This window comes from Crocodylus siamensis, chromosome 2 (assembly GCF_052110815.1).
Source record: "Crocodylus siamensis isolate JL-2025a chromosome 2, ASM5211081v1, whole genome shotgun sequence".
Lineage (NCBI taxonomy): Eukaryota > Metazoa > Chordata > Crocodylia > Crocodylidae > Crocodylus > Crocodylus siamensis.
The window spans coordinates 62,675,092-62,692,669 of NC_143396.1; the positions used below are offsets into that span (position 1 = coordinate 62,675,092).

The following is a 17,578-nucleotide window of genomic DNA, read 5'->3' on the forward strand; positions in this document are numbered from 1 at the left end:
GATGCACTGGGGTCCTGAACTGGTGCTTTTGTACATGTAGTACTCCAGTGTTTCCCTGTATATGAAGGCTTGAATACCATCAGGAGTTTGCATACCAGGGAACTGTTCTAACAAGTGACGGTTATCCAAAAAGCCAGAAGCAACTGCTTTAATGCACCGTGCCTCAAAACCTATTAACTTTTTCTTTTTCCCTCCTTTTTGAAAGGCTTCCTTATTTACTTTGGTTATGGTGTCAGACATAGTATTGAAGGTCTCCATAGAGATGAGGGAGATGAAGATTCTTGCTCAGAAAATAGTGGATTACAAGAAAAAAGACCAGTGGAAGAAGCAGATGAAAATGAAAATGCAAGTGAAAGTGCTCAGTTTATTATAAATGAAAGGACAAGTGAATGTTAATTTTTGCCAACAACCGTAGCATGGATGTCTTTTAAAATAGCAAACTGTGACTGAATATAGTTGCTGAATGGAATTGTCAAGTATTTTCTGCCAACAGATTAACAATTTATTTTCCCATATTTTGAAAGTGTCTACCACCATGTGGCCGATATGTTGGACTAGCTGCTGAGCCATCTTGGTTCCTTTTTACTCAGTAACATGAACTTCTCCTTCAATGATAACTGATATCTCAAATAAAAATACAAGGAAGATATGATAAAAAACCTTCCAAAGGGAAGTACACTTTGATACTCTAACATTGTGGAATGTTTTGTTTGTACCATCATATAATAGCAGTTGGCAATCACAATGTATAAAAAAAAATGGAAAACAGAGAAAAGGGCTCTGATCACTTTTCATTGTGTGGTGAAAACAAATGCCTTTCATATGTTCTTGTTATCCTTATGCCCGTTAAAATATTTTGGTCAGAGTATATTGTTTGAACAATTTCAGTCTTCTGTCATTATAGTATTAAATATCTTATTTTTTTACAAGTAACTCCCATGATGATAGATTGAAAGCAGGACTAAAAAATATTTTGCAATGTCAATGGCATGAATCAAACACTTTTTACAAAGTAGAATATCATATATTTATATGAAAATGGTAAAGAAATATTTATGTATATTTGCCAGTTAGTAGGCAAGGATAATTAAGGCTACTAATATGCTTATGAGCCTTAACAACTTTTTGAAAGGGTATTTAAGATTTTTTTGCTTAATGTACTTATTTTTTTTCTTTTTCAATGTTGCTCAGTGCTAAAAAAAATCAAATGCAAAACTGGTGCCATTTGCCTGTAGAAACTGAGACATAATGGGTATATCATTATTCTTGGAGTGATACCTCGGTGCTACTGAATTCAGTAAGAATTTTGCCATTGACTTCAGCAGAGCCAGAACTTTACCTTGAATGCCTTATTAGCGCTTAAATCAGCATAAATAAAATCTTCTGCCTTCATTGCTAATTTCTTTTTTCTTTCTTCATCAGATATGGGATCTGAATTTATTGGGCAGGAAAGGAGGTGCTTCTTACTTCTTGTTTAGAAAACCAGGGCATATAGTGCCAGGTTTCCTTGCAGAAAGACAAGAGGGATGGGAAAGCAAAGTGGCCAAGCTTTTAAATAAAAGTCATATTTAGGCTTATATTCAGTTTTGCTGATAGCACTCAAATGTGAAATGTACCTGTTTGCAAAAATATTGAGATTTTTTTTCCTACACCAAAACAGATACTTTGCTGATCCTTAAACAAAATATCAGTGTCAGCAGAGAAGGCTGCCACAAGCAATCCTACGTTGACAGTCCAGTACACACGGGTACACTCGTTCCAAAGCTATCTTGTATAGGGAAGCAGGTCATGATTATAGGGCAGGGCGAATAATGAACTTGCATATAAGCAATTGATACTGTTCTTTTCAATGCAGAAGCAAAAATTTGTATTACTTATCAAAGGTACATAACCACTTTCTGTGTATGTGCAGAAATAAATAACACAGGTATCACTTATTGCTTAAGGAGGATATCAAAATGTGAAGTTATTTTGCAAAAATGGGTGTCTACTAATTAAAAATAAGTTTCCTGTAGTAAACAAAGGGTGTCCTAAATGCTGCCATTGACTAGTATAGATAGGCATTTTTACAGTATTGCTGAAGTATACTTTGCTGGGAAAAGTCTCTGTTTTGCCTTGTAAAGTAAAATCCCAGGAAATGCAGTTTTGATGGCTATCTTGAGTGTTATGCTAGCTAATATTAAAAATCTATTTTTTATTTTTACATCTAGAATTCTCAGAGCAGAAGGACAATCACAATTATACTTATGTCTCTCCCTTTGTCTTGTTAGCAGCATTTGATTCTTGCTTCTGGTTTTAAATAAAAGTAAATCCCAATTCTGGCAAGCAACTAAAAGAGAGAAATTTTGGTGAGTGCCTTAGTAGAAAATGCTTTTTGGTAGAAATTAAGAAAGGCACTGATAATATATAGGGAAATAGATTTTAATTTTGAGCTTGATTCTTTGTTTCGTAGTTTGGATTGGGCTGAGAACATCTTGCAGAAACTGGAACAGAGGGAAGGACGGGTTGTTGCTTTTGCACCTAGTGGCCTCTACTGGTCATTAAGGATAGATGTTGTCGCTTACATTTCTTAACTAGAAGGTGTTTGGTTACTGTTGTGACTCTAGGGAAGTCTCTAGAGGAAGTGTTAGAAGGCAAGAGCCTAATTTGTTACATGCATTTCTCTAAGGGAAGCCTGTGGGAAGGAAAAATACTACCTCTGACCAACCCTTGGGGTAAAGCTATTAACGGTTGTTGATTGTCTTAAAAATTTGTGTTCACATTGTAACATGGGATGTTTCTATGGGGGAAACCACAGGGAAGCTGATCAGCAGTGTTAAGTGTATGGTAAGGAAAGAGTAAGGCTAAAGATGCCTGAAAGATATGATGACAATGTCTGAAAAGCAAACTACCCAACCAAGGTTGTACAATATATTAGGCCAAATTTAGCCCTACTGCAAATGGGTGAAATTCTGATATTTTCAGTGGGATGAATGTGCTAGGTAACAGCTTTTACTATTAGCTTTCAGCAGTATAGATATCAAAGTTCAAAAGTCTGCTTACCTTTTCTTCTGCAGCATGTTTTCAAATGCAGGTAACTCTATGGGATAGCTTTGCATTATAAAATATTTTTATTTGGGTAAAGAAACTAGAGGGTGGTTGGCTTCAATGGCAAATCGTTTATCACAACTTTGAAGATGTCACTATAAAGTGATTCAAACAGTAGAAAGTTGACTTTGTACTCTTTGTATTTGTTTCTACAAACTGTAGGTGAAACTGTAATAATGTAATGGGAAACTAAAATGAATTTATGTCTAATTCATCACTGATGCTGCAAAAAGTGTGTAAAACCTATTTTAATCTGGATTGTCCATCCTGTCCTAGTGAATCAGTCCAGCTTGGTGGGTGGAGAGACTGCAGAATAGTGCCCCTGATATTTATAAAATTTATAGTATAAACTCTCACTAGGATTGTTCTGATTAGTAAGCAAATAAATATTCAACCTGCCATAATCCCTAAAATGTTACTCAAAACATCTTGAAAATCTCATATTGCCAAATTATTTGAATTAGAAAATACAACACTTGATGCCCTATGCAGGCAGCACCGCTTATCAAGATAAGTTTCCTGTTATGTTTTTTTTAATTATATTTTAAATAGTAGCTAGAGGGCCCTCTTGTACAGGGCCTGCTGCAGATGCAGTAAAGCAGGGGTGCTCCTATTTGGACAAGAGGGGCAAAGTAGGGGAAGTCTTTCTATGTGGAATGCCCCTCCAGCACGGTTAAGCACAGCTTTCTAGCAATTCTTTACACATCCCTGTATAAAGAGTTTTGTGTGTGGGATACAGAAACTAGTTATTTCATTGCTTTACAACTACAGATATCTGTTTTTTGAAACAGGAGTCAAAAACTACCGCAACCTTAAGCTCTGCTGCTTTTATGCGACGGAAGGAAAGACTCCTTTCCTTTCGTGTACCAAACTTCATTGTTGCGGGGATGTCTGTATGGGGGGAGAGGACAGGGGAAGGACTGACCTCAGTCCTTAGTAATTTAGTCTTTGTAATGTGATGCAGCAATTAGAGTATTTTTTATTGCACTGGAATTTGACTTTAAAGGGATACTATCTTTTAACTAATCAAATTTCTGTCTGAAAGAAAATGCTACCTACTACGATTATCAAAGATTTTTACAATTAAAATAGTTTAGAGATGAATAGATCCATTTTTCCAACTTATTTAATTTGTGTATTTGATAGCACTTTGTAGAGTTTTCCCTTTTGTTTGTGTCATTATTTCCACAGCAATAGGGGGGAAACAAAGAAATTAAAAAGAGGAACATATGATTGTACAAATGTTGTTAAGGGAGGCTCAGAAGAAAATGTATTACGGGAAACCATATTTTGTTTTAGTTGACTTAATTTCATGTTAAAGTAACATCACCAAGTCTCCTCAGTTTTCTTCCTTCTTCAATGTAAAAAGAAAATTTATGTTTGTCTAGTTAATGGGAGTGCCTTTACTAGTACTAGTGTAATATATTACTATAATAATACAGTGCAGAGTAATATTATAGTAAGCATCAACTAAAATATACATGTTATGTCTCATATCCAGTGCAGGCCCAATCCTACAAGGTACTGACTGTTCTGAATTTCTATTGACCTTAATGGGATTTTTTTTCAGGGTCAGGCTATATAAAGGGCAGCCACACAAGTTCTTACACATGAGAGATGTCCATGTGGAAACATGTGAGAAATGCTATGTACAAAAGTTCATATACTGAACTTGTTTGTGTGTGTATACATGCATTTCTATATTTCCCAGAAATGAATGCTGTGGGATCAAACTTAGGTCCACATACTGCTTTTTAATTTTTTTAACACCATTAATGTTGATTGTAAATTATTCAGCTCCAGACAAACAAAATAATATTTCCATTAAATAATCTTCATTGTCAGAGATACATATTTTTTTATTTTTGAAGAAAGAAAGCAATAGTAAATGCTTTAGATGACTTTGGATATAGTTTTTTATTAATAGGTTGTATGGAATGTAAGCCAAATCATATTCAAATAGTTGTTCCCCCCCAAGAAGTTGAAGATACAAAAAATGTTTGCATATTCCTTATTTACCAAGGTTCTCTCTGTTTGATATTATAATTTTATTACTAATTCTGCAATAGATGGAAAATAGTACATGGTACTGTGGATTTCACTGGCTACTATCCTGTAGGTAATCATCATTTTAAACATTCACTTTGTTTTTAGTGGATAGTAAAAGTAATTGTATTCATAACTGTCACCATTCATTGAGGTTTCCCTAATTTATCTGCTAATAAAGTGTCATGGCAATAAAGGGCAGGGGACTGTACTGGTAATATGGCATTAGTTATGTAGTTAGGCTTTTATTCCTTAAATTTATTTGGGGGTGATGGGGGGGAAGTAACACAGCTGGGCTATGCAGTAACTTCAGGTGCGACAAGGAAGTTTAAGATAAAATACACAATATAGTTTATATAGATATTTTATATACTCTTAGATTGTGAATGTATGTTTAGCCATCCCTTATGCCCAAACTTGTGTATGCTTTGTAAAGGCAGAATTGTATCTGCAGTCATAAAGTGCAGATTATTTTCAAAGGGCTTTACAAAGTGCCTATACTGGAGGGTAACCTGAGCATCCTGGGCTATATAAAGTAGGCAAAATTCACCACTGTATAGAAAACTTGTATGAAACTATACATCCCTAAAGTAGTACCCTTTATCACAATTGAGGCTGTCAGCCCTTAGATGTATTTCATACAAAATAGATTTAAGTCTTATAAATATGTTTATGTGCTATTTGCTTGATTGCAAAAGCTTTAATGAGCTTAGATCTTGATTCTGCAAAGACTTACACTTGTGTTTTGCAAATTATAATGTGCAAGGCTCCCGTTGAGAAATGTGGAAGAATGTGAAAGAATTCACAGGCTTGGGGCCTCACTGCTTGTGACAAAACAGGCTGTTCACATCAGGCAGTGTCCTCAAATTTGTGTTCTAGTTTCCTGTTTCTTTAACAATTTTTTTGTCCCCTGAAATATGCTTTTTGAGGGTCTCTGCATTTTCCTAGGTGCATTTTCCGAAACTAAATGAAATTACTTTGTCTTTCTCCTCCCAACCCCACAATGTGATTTGATTCTAAGGATAATTCTCCCACTAACCAAGTTGAAGGACATTTGGGCAGACATGCAGAAGAGAGGATTTCTGTGTATTAACACATATCTTTACTATCAGTTGGGCAAATACTAATGTGCTTTAGGTGTTCTCATGGAGCCCTTTCTCAGGCAAACTCCTACTGAAACCAACAGAAGTTCAGTGGAGTCAGGATTAAGGACAACAGGATTTGACCTGTGGTTCTTGGGAGGAATAGTTTTTTGCCTTTAGTGGTGATGGTTGGTAAAGCCTTTAATATATTTAATACATTTAAAAATTCTTTTGTGAGTGTTTATCATTTTAAAGATGTTACTGTTTGTAACTATTGTCACTTTGCTGTATCATGTTTATATGTACATTGTAGTAATTATGTCAAATGTATTACGGTATTTGCTGTTGTGCATTGAAGTGTAGATAGAATAATGATTGTGATGTAACTTAAAATACATTTTTTAAATTCTGTATAATGCCCGAGTCTGAAAAATTCTTTCAATTTTTAAGTATGTAAAATATATTTTTTAAATATATGTAAGAATTAAAGGACTTCATAGTGCTTGGGCTTTTCACTTTCACAACAGAATATAATCAATGTTTCAGCTCACAATAGAACTTTTGATGGAAATTTATATTACTGGTGTTTTACTCACTGTAAGATGTGCTTCATAGGATAACAGTTATGCATTTGTTATATATTTTTTAAATAAAGTTAACAATTATTTAAATGTTTATCACAGTTAACAATTATTTAAATGTTTATCACAGTTTCAATTTCCATATATTTAGAAAGCATGATAGAATGACCCAAACAGAAAAAACCTTGACGAGTGGTTCAGTTACGTAACCCTTCTACTGCCAACTATGACAGCATTCCATTAACAACTTGTCTTTGACTCTACAATATATTGCACTATAGCATGAAAGCATTTGGTTGTGAGAATAATAGCCGTGTTCTCTGCGGTTTTTTTCCTGAGCATAGCATAAATAAGAAGGGTACCACATACTGTGGTTAGGAAACAAGGACACTACCTTCTCTCTATCACAGATTCACAGCAGAATTCTTAGTGTCACTAGGCTAAAATTCAAAAGCGTCGACACTGATATTTGATGCCCACACTGAGATCTTGGGCAAAATTTTAAAGGCACTGGGCAACTAATGTCCCTACTAATTTCAACAGCAGTGCTCAGCACATCTGAAAACAATGCCTGACATGCCCCAAGATGGACAAATTGGAGGCTGTTTTTGGAAATTTTGGCCTTTTCACTGTTTTCATTTTTTCACCTGAAAAATGAAGAAAGCACTCCCTCAGCTTTTATAAAGCATTTTAAATACCTATGGTGATTAAAAATAGATGTAAAATATAAATACAAAGGGCTAGATTGTCAAAGTGTGTGTTTTAAATCATGGTGGAAGGTGCTCAGTCACTCTACCAGGAAAATAAACCCACCTACCTACTCCCACTCCATGCACATCATCCCCAGAAACAAGGTGGTGAAGACATGGGGACACATCCAGACGAGTGCGGTTGTGTGGTGTTCTCTGCGCTGCAGGGGCACGCTGTCTGCATGTGAGCTGCGCTGGGGGTTTTTCCCCTCCACAGGTTTTTTTGACCCCTGGATATCTAGAGGTCGAAACCTGCAGAAAAAAAAATGGCACAGTGCACACTTGGGCATCAAGTGCTGCTGAAAAGCAGATCTGGGCTGCCCGGAGCTGTGCTCTGCTGCCAACCAGGCTCCACGTGGCAGAATTGCCGTAGCTGCAGACCCGGAGGGGCACCAGGACCCCTGGTAGGGCTGCTGGGGCCAGCACAGTGCTGCGTCCAGCCTCCCCTAATGCCCCTGGGGTAACTTGCCATCTGCCAGAATTATGACACGGGCATTCCTTGTGACAAGTAGCTGTGGTGCAAGGTGCACCACTGCTAGTTGTCCTTGGGGAACCAAACATCCGTGCACATCTGGACATGCCCCAGGGTAGCGACACTTGGTACTGTGCTCAAGACCTGGTTTTTCTGGCACTGTCAGCTTGGAGTTAGAATCATAGCATTGTAGAACGGAAAGGGACCTGTAAGATCAAGTCCAGTCCCCTGCCATGGGCAGGAAATTATTGGGCTCAGACAAGCTCAACAAGGTGCCTGTCCAGCCTCATCTTGAACTCTTCCAAGGATGGTGACTGCACCACCTCTGCTGGGATAGTGTTCCAGATTCTAGTGATATTTAGCTTGAATTTACCCTCTATAAGCTTATGCCTGTTGGCCCTTGTCCTCCCTTGAGGTACCTTCTTGAAGAGTTGCTCACCTGGATCTTGGTGTTTACCACTGACGTACTTGTAGGCAGCTATCAAGTCACCTCTCAGCCTTCTCTTACTCAAACTGAACAAGCCTAGTTCCCAGAGATTCTCCTTGTAGGGCCTATCCTCCATCCCCTTCTTTGTACCCTCGCAAACTTATCCACATCCTTCTTGAAGTGCAGTGCCCAGAACTGGACACAGTATTCCAGCTGAGGCCTCACCAGTGCTGAAGAGAGATGGAGAAACACCTCCCTGGAACTACTGGCCACACATTGGCTGATGCACATGAGAGCTCTATTTGCCTTTCTGGCAACTTCATCGCACTGTTGGCTTATATTCATCTTCCAGTTGGTTGTGACCCCCAGGACCCATTCAGTTGCTGCGTCAGCCAGTGTACCACAAACCATCATGTAGTTATGGTGAAGGTTCCTCCTACCCAGACGAAGAACCCTGCACTTCTCCCTCTTAAAACGGATTCCATTCTGTCCATGAGTCCAGTCTGTCAAGGTCATCCTGGATCCTGACCGTATCCTCCAATCTGCCCGCATTTCCCCACAGGTTGGTATCATCCATGAACCTAATCATTGAGCTTTCTACCTATCCAAGTCATTAATAAATATATTAAAGAGCACAGGTCCAAGCACCGATCCCTGGGGGCCACCACTGGAGACAGCCCTCCAGGATGAGGCCATCCCATTGATTACCACCCTCTGCAAGCAGCCTCTAAGCTGATTAGCACCCACCTCACTGTAGACTGGTCCAGTCCAGCACCCTCCAGTTTGTTTGAGAGAATCCCGTGGGAAACTGAATCAAAGGCTTTAGTAAAGTCTAAGTAAATCATGTCAACCTTGTGTCCCTCATCCAGATGGCTAGTTACCTGGTCACAGAAGGACACAACGTTTGTCAGGCATGATCTACCCAAAACAAAGCTGTGCTGATTGCTTCTTAACATGCCATCAGTTATCAGTTTGCAATTGATGGCCTCCTTAATATGTTTTTCAAAGATTTTACCAAGGAACGAGGTCAGACTGACTGGTCTGTAGTTTGTAGACTACAGACTGGGCCTCTACTCAGGTGAACAGCCCCCCCCCCATTGATTTCAGGAATACTGACATGAAGTATACATCTAGGAGTTTGGCTTTTTCACAGGCACTGACTGTGGGCTGCCCCTGAGTATTCAGTAGGGGTCCCACAGTGGAGCCTGATTTTTTTCTTGCTCCCTATGCATCTGTAGAAGGACTTTTTGTTGTCTTTTATTCGGATTGCCAGCTTGATCTCCATGCCTTCCTGCCTTGGCTTTCCAGGTCTCGTATCTGCAGGTCCTGGCAATACAGGTAGATTGCTCTCTGGTAGCTAAGCCATTCTTCCATTGCTTATATGCCTCTTTTTTCTTTTTCAATAGCTTTCTAATATTCCTGTTGAGCCAAGTGGGTCTATCGGCTCCTTTCCTGTTTTGGGGCAGTGAGAAATGCCTACTTAAGGAAGCACCACCATTCCTGAACTCACAAGTTGTCCAGTTGCTAATTGCAGTGAGCTTCTCCAACTACCCTCTTGGTAGATCTTGGCAAACTCTTCTTGAAATCCAGGACTTCTGTTCTGCTGTCTGATTTCCCAGTCTTATGGTGGATGGTAAACCTAACCAGGTTGTGATCACTGTCTCACAGAGTCCCGCCAATCCTTAGGTTGCCTATGATGTCATCACTTTTGGCCAGTGCTAAATCCAGACAGTTTGGCCTTACCCCTAGTAGGCCCTTCTACAACCGCTGTCAGAAACAGGCCATATGTTGTTGCCAAGAATCTGCTGACTTGCCAAGTGATGCTCCCAACAGATGGCAAGGTAATCACCCATGACAATTATGTCTCTAGTGCCAGCTGACTTAGTCAGTTTTCTGGAGAATGTCTGATCACTCTCCTCTTCTTGGGAAGGAGGCCCGTAGTAGACTCCCACCAGGTCTCTCTCTCCTGATCCGCCTTGTATCCTGACCCAGTGTCTCAAGCGACCCTTTCTTGCTATCAAACATGACCTAAAGGAAAGGGGTACTCTTCACATAGAGGGCCACATCTCCTGCCTTCTTCCCAACCCGATCCTTCCTGTAAAGCCTATAGCCCTCAATATTCACTGCCTAGTTGTGTGCGTCATCCCACCAGGTCTCCATTAACCCAACCAGATCGAAATCCTCATCAACCAGGAGGAGTACCAGTTCCTCCTGTTTATTTCTCATGCTTCTGGCATTCCTATAAAGACACCTGAGCTCTCCCCTAGTTGCCTCAGGTTTCCTGTCATGCCACCTGTGTCACAAAATGTCAGTACTAATCTGGCTGTCCATTCCTTGAATGCCCTCCCATGTGTCATTGTGGCTAGTGGCTTTCTGTACAGTAGTGGAACCTTCATCCTGGCCCCCAGATGCGCCTAGTTTAAAGCTCTCCTCAGCGAGTCAGTGACCCTTGTAGCAAAGAGCTTCTTCCCTCTGCTTGCAAGATGAATACCATCCCTTGTATGCAGACCATGGTCATAGAACTGTGTACCAAAGGTATCCAAAGCCCACACGTTGACGCTGTCTTAAGTCTTCAGTTGTCCTCTTCGATGCATTCCTTCCTCCAACAGACACAGCCTCTGACCAGGAGGATTGGGGAGAAGACTACCTGCGCTCCTAGGCCCTTGAGCTTTGCCTCCATAGTCTTGTAGTCTCTCATGAGCATCCCGGGGCTGCTTCTTGCTTTGTTGTTGGTGACAAACACAAGGACCATGGGGTAGTGGTCAGTAGGGTGGACCAGCTTAGGGGTTCTCGCCTTAACATCTCTGATCCTGGCTCCTGGAAGGCAGCAAACTCCTCATGCAAGGGGGTCTGGATGGTAAATGGCTCCTTCTGCGCCCCATAGCAGGAAGTTTCCTATGACTATCACCCTACATTGCTTCTTTGCTGTGGTCGGCTGATCTCATATGGATGCGACATCTGTCGATGGTGAGAGGGCTGCATAACTGTTGTGCAGGGTATTGGTGCTCAACAGTTATGCAGATGCACATTGTGCACATTGATGCACATCGTGGCTTCAGTCCTGACTTGGCCAATTCCCAACCACTATCTGTTGTGGCATCATGGTCAGACCCGCTCCTCTGCCTGGTTCCATGGCCTGTGTCCCTGGCTTCCTTCTCCATACACAGGGCCTGGCAGTATGTGTCAGTCCCTGCCTCATGTTCCCTGATGATCTGCAGCCTGCCCACCTCCTCCTGTAGCTCCCTCAACTGGCTCTCCAGAGTCTCCAGCAGCAAGCACATCCCAAAAGTGAGAGCACTCGTGGCCCTGGTTTCAGCAACCAGCAGGCATGCTAGGTAGCCCCCTCAGCCTGGAGTCAAGGGCTCCATCTGTGTGCAGGCCAGGACCATAGGCTCTGTCTGGGTGAAGGTCTCTGAGGTATTGGGGTAGGGAGTGGTCTATCCAGACCAGGAAGCCTAGGGGTGCAGTGTGTACCCATCACCATATTGCAGGGTACCCTGGTTGGGTGGCTGCATATGGTTTGTAGGAGACCGAGTGGGTGTTAATGCCCCAACATGGTACCCACCAGCTGTAGTTGCTGCTGCGGCTTAGCAGGCAGGGTTGAGCAGTTGCCTGTAGGGAGATCCCTTAGCTTCCCAGTTTCCTGAACAGCTGAGGGATTCCCAGGGTCCCTGGGAAGGAGGGAAGGTTGGTTCCCGTGCCCTTTACCTAACGTCCAGTGCTGGGGGGGACTTTTCTCGGCATGGAGGGGCTTTGGTTTCCTGGAGGGTGCCCTGACATGCACGGGGCAACTGGGGGCCAACTCAGGACTGAGAGTGCCTGCCAGCAGCCCTCCCACTCACCCTCCCTTGCAAACTCCTGTGCTAACTTGCACTCCAGGCTCAGAGCATGCCTGTTTGCACGGCTCCCTGGGGGCCGGACTTGGCTCCACTCAGCTGCCTCCCAACACTGTTCCTCGCTACCTGCTGTGGTCCCTGCTTACCTCCAGACTCCACGCTGGGGGGTCAGGGGTCTGCCAGGGGTCTACAGCTCTTGGGGGCACAATGGACTTTCACCCATGTTATCCACCCAACAGTTATCTGAAGGCATCTTCACTGCCACATTTCCAAGGGTGGTGCAGGTAGAATAGGCCTGGTTGGACAGGGAAACAAACTGAGCATCATACTATCACAGTGTAAGCAAATCCAATGATACTTAAGTGTTGCAAGTCTACCAGGCACCTTGCCAGATGTGTCTCTGGTCTTCAGACAAAGCCCTTGGGACTTTGGCTTGAACTTGAACTCCAGTGGTTAGAGTGTAATCAGTTAGGTACCTCTGGGGCTAGGTGGCAAGGGATAGCTATGTCTCTTTGAACAAAGCCTTTTCTTACATCATGTAAAATAATAAATAAATGTGTACAGGCATACCTCAGAGATACTGCAGTTTCAGTTCCAGACCACTGCAATAAAACGAATATTGCAATAAAGCGAGTCACACGAATTTTTTGGTTTCCCAGTGCATATAAAAGTTATGTTTACACTATACTGTAGTCTATTAAGTGTGCAATAGCATTATGTCTAAAAAAACAATGTATATACCTTAATTAAAAAATACTTTATTGCTAAAAAATGCTAACCATCATCTGAGCCTTCAGCGAGTCGTAATCTTTTTGCTGGCGGAGGGTCTTGCCTCGATGTTGATGGCTGCTGACTGATCAGGGTGGTGGTTGCTGAAGGCTGGGGTGGCTGTGGCAATTTCTTAAAAGAAGACAACAATGAAATTTGCTGCATCGATTGACTCTTCCTTTCACGAAAGATTTCTCTGTAGTATGCGATGCTGTTTGATAGCATTTTACCCACAGCAGAACTTCTTTCAAAACTGGAGTCAATCCTCTCAAACCCTGCCGCTGTTTCATCAACTAAGTTTATGTAATGTTCTAAATCCTTTGTTGTCATTTCAACAATGTTCACAGCATCTTCACCAGGAATAGATTCCATCTCAAGAAACCACTTTCTTTGCTCATCCATAAGAAGCAACTCCTCATCCGTTAAAGTTTTATCAATTCAGTCACATCTTCAGGCTCCACTTCTAATTCTAGTTCTCTTGCTATTTCCACCACATCTGCAGTTACTTCCTCCACTGAACTCTTGAACCCCTCAAAGTCATCCATGAGGGTTGGAATCAACTTCTTCCAAACTCCTGTTAATGTTGATATTTTGACCTCCTCCCATGAATCACGAATGTTCTTAATGGCATCTAGAATGGTGAATCCTTTCCAGAAGGTTTTCAATTTACTTTGCCCAGCTCCATCAGAGGAATCACTATCTATGGCAGCTATAGCCGTACGAAATGTATTTCTTAAATAATAAGACCTGAAAGTCGAAATTTAGCATAATTCTTAAGGGCCCTAGAATTTTCGGAATGGTAAATGAGCATTGGCTTCAACTTAAAGTCACCAGCTTCATTAGCCCCTAACAAGAGAGTCAGCCTGTCCTTCGAAGCTTTGAAACCAGGCATTGACTTCTCTCTAGCTATGAAAGTCCTAGATGGCATCTTCTTCCAATATAAGGCTGTTTCATCTACATTGAAAATCTGTTGTTTAGTGTAGCCACCTTCATCAATTATCTTAGCTAGATCTTCTGGATAACTTGCTGCAGCTTCTACATCAGCACTTGCTGCTTCACCTTGCACTTTTATGTTATGGAGACAGCTTCTTTCCTTAAACCTCATGAACCAACTTCTGCTAGCTTCAAACTTTTCTTCTGCAGCTTCCTCACCTCTCTCAGCCTTCATAGAATTGAAGAGAGTTAGGGCCTTGCTCTGGATTAGGCTTTGGCTTAAGGGAATGTTGTGGCTGGTTTGATCTTCTATCCAGACCTCTAAAACTTTCTCCATATCAGCAATAAGGCTGTTTCACTTTCTTATCATTCGTGTGTTTGATGCAAAAATGCTGCGGTTCGTTTCTCGGGAGGCAAAGAACTCTCAGACACACTATTAGCAACACAAAAGGTATATTTGCAAATAGGGTCAAAGCGAAGACAAAAGACCACACTCTGCCCTCAGGGAAAACTCTCAGCTGGCTTTTATCCTCTCTCTCCTGAGCACGTGGGCAGAAACAGGAACTCTTACAACTCATTTCCGGTTCATACAAACATATATGTAAACATGTCGCTTCATACGTCCCATGTGCATTATAATTAACTACTTAAGTATGCGGGGCGGATAGGCTTATATGCATTAGCTAATTACGCATGCTTAGAAAAGCTCTCCAGGTTACCAAAAGTTCAAACCCCCCTCTCTCTCAAGGACATAGCCAATTAAATCATAGCCTTTGTAGTTTACAAGAGTAGAGGCAGAGGAGTTTAAAGGTATGTGTGATTTAGTGTTACAAAGAGATAGTAAATTAGCGAGATGTCCTTGGTGGTGTTTCTGCTTATCAGGTACGAGATACAAACTGTGTAGCTTTAACAACACTCTATTCATTATGCATTTCTAATAATATTTCTATTTTAATAATATTTCTAACATGTTCACTGGAGTAGCACTTTTAATTTCCTTCAAGAACTTTTCCTTTGCATTCACAACTTGGCTAACTGTTTGGCGCAAGAGGCCTAGCTTTCGGCCTATCTCGGCTTTCGACATGCCTTCCTCACTAAGCTTAATCATTTCAAGTTTCTGATTTAAAGTGAGAGACGTGCGACTCTTCCTTTCACTTGAACACTTAGAGGCCATTGTAGGGTTATTAACTGGCCTAATTTCAATATTGTTGTGTCTCAGGAAATAGGGAGGCCCGAGGGAGAGAAACGGGGGAAACGGCTGGTCGGTGGAGCAGTCAGAACACACACAACATTTATCGATTTAAGTTCGCCATCTTATATGGGCATGGTTCGTGGCGCCCCAAAACAATTACAATAGTAACATCAAAGATCACAGATCACCATAACAAATGTAATAATAATGAAAAAGTTTGAAATATTGCAAGAATTACCAAAATGTGACACAGAGACACGAAGTGAGCAAATGCTGTTGGAAAAATGGTGCCGATAGACTTGCTCGAGGCAGGGTTGCCACAAACCTTCAATTTGTAAAAAACACAATATCCGCGAAGCGCAATAAAGCGAGGTATACCTGTATAACATTAGATTGATGTGGTATCATCCAATGGGAAGGTCACACCTGTAAAGCCATTCCCCATCCTCATACCTATTGCAGCTCGTTGCCACAGCAAAATTTCGCCGCGCACCTGGTCATTTCTGACGGCGTGCTCTTGTGCTGCGGCCCTAAACTCAGCTCTTCCATGGGCTTGTGCATGGCAGGACTTCAGCATAAGAGCTGCCGCCGCTGCCCTCGCCCAGGCGCACGCTCCTGAGCGCCTGCAGCGGGGTGCCGAGGGCCCTCCCTAGGGAGGGGGAAGAAGTGGCTTTGACTCCCCGCAGGCAGAAGAGGGACTTGGACCCGGGACTCCCAGTCCTAGGGTGGCCCCGACCCCTGAGGCACGAGGAGAGAAGCGGGCTTCTGCTCCAGAGAAAACCGCGGCGCCCGCCGCTTGCCGGCGGCTTCCTCAGAGCAGAGCAGAGGCGGTAGGAGCGCGTCTCCGGGGCAGCCCAGGGGGCCGCGGTCGGCCCTGGGCTCAGAGGCAGGGCTGCTCTGGCCCGTCCCGGGGGGTCACGTCTGGGAACGTGGCTCGGGCCGGGGGCGGGCACAGGTGCGGGGGGCCCCGGCCCCGGCGGCGGCTCCTCCCCCGGCCCGGCCCGGCCCCGGCCGGCTCTCCTCCTCCCCGCGCCCAGCTCGTCGGGAGCTCCGCGGAGGACGCCGCCCCTGCCCGCGCACCGCCGACATGAGGCCGTGGCTGTGGCTCAGCCTCCTACTGCTGCACGAAGCGCTGCAACACGGTGAGAGCAGGTCCCGCGGCTCCGTCATCCGCTGCCCCGGCCGGGCGGGCTGGTCTGCTGCCTCCCGTCACCTGCCGCTGCTTCCCTGCCCGCCTCAGCCCGTCCCTGCCTGCACCTCCTGCTGCCCCCAGCGCATGTGGGGGGCAGGTCTGTCTCCTACTTTCAATCCTGCTCGGGCCCCCAGTCTATCCCTTCGGGCTGAAACCCGCGTAAAGGCTGCCGGTGTAAACGGGGCTAGGGTTGAAATCCGCCTGGACCACTCAGGTTACATCCCCGGCGTACTTGCAAACGTGTCCATTTTTTGGGTGGGAGGTGGGGAATAGCCCATAACCCCACCCACCTCGCCTCAGAGTCCGATTTCGGGACACCGCCCGGTCTGTGTGGGTGTAGAGGCAGCATCCAGCGGAGTTGGGATGTGAAGAAGAGTCCCAGAGAGGCGGCGAAGGGACACGAAGTTGTGGGACTCCCAAGCAGCGCCCCAGCAGCAGAGCTGTGTTTCTCCCAGCCAGCTTCTCTTATTCCCTAGATGAAAAACAGATTTACTCTCTTATACAACCTCAGTCCACTGCCAACAACCTGGTTTTGGTTTTCTTGTGCTTAAGGGTATTGACCAGAATATGGCTTCTTTTCCGTGTGTTTTTGAGACCGGAAAAAGCCTTTTGCAGAAATGCCAAATTCCCTTTTTTTTCCCTTAAGTGCAGAACATAAGCCAGTAGTTCACATGAAACCTTTTTTGCTTTTCTGCGGGAAGAAACACATGAACGCTGCATGTCATAAAGAAGAAAAACAGTCTGTGCTTCAGCTCTAGGTGGAAAACAGGAAAGCAATTGTCAAATACTTTGAAGCACTGATTTGAGGTTTTCATAAGCCAACACCCTGGCTTTACAGGCCAGATAAAATCCCAGCTGTAGGCTGCCACCCTTTGGTCCATACCAGGAATGCTCAGTCGCCAGCGCATGGAGCTATGGCATCCAGCCCTTGGGCTCCCTACAGGTCAGGACATTTGGCAGTGGGGCAGGTGTGGCAATTAACAATGGTGTTGCTCCCCATCGCTAAGTTTCTGAATGCCGTGGGTCTGGTTCAGGCCTGGGCCACTGCAATGTGGCCAAATTGGGGCCTTGGGTTGTTGCCTTATGGCCAGATTGGACCCTGGGCAGTCTGTTGGCAACTCAGCTGCACCTGGCCTGCACACTATATCTCCCCTGCTTGTACACAGCTAGATTGGGTCCTGCCTGCACCGGATCAGCCCCCTGCCATACTTGT

General features: G+C 43.4%; 2 protein-coding genes across 7 annotated transcripts in view; both read left to right on the top strand.

Moving 5' to 3' along the window:
* The window catches only part of SLC7A2 (solute carrier family 7 member 2), a 77,689-nt gene extending 70,803 nt beyond the window's left edge, over positions 1–6,886 (top strand). For all 6 annotated transcript variants that reach the window (XM_090036016.1, XM_090036012.1, XM_090036015.1 and 3 more), the window contains one exon: positions 206–6,886. In XM_090036016.1, the coding sequence (XP_089892142.1) occupies positions 206–396 (191 nt within the window). In that variant the 3' untranslated portion in view covers positions 397–6,886. The remainder of the gene's footprint in view (positions 1–205) is intronic.
* A 6,226-nt stretch (positions 6,887–13,112) lies between these two features.
* PDGFRL (platelet derived growth factor receptor like) overlaps positions 13,113–17,578 on the top strand; it is a 51,027-nt gene continuing 46,561 nt past the window's right edge. Inside the window, exon 1 of the mRNA XM_090036022.1 lies at positions 13,113–16,315. Coding sequence (XP_089892148.1) covers positions 16,261–16,315 — 55 coding nt within the window. The 5' untranslated portion in view covers positions 13,113–16,260. The remainder of the gene's footprint in view (positions 16,316–17,578) is intronic.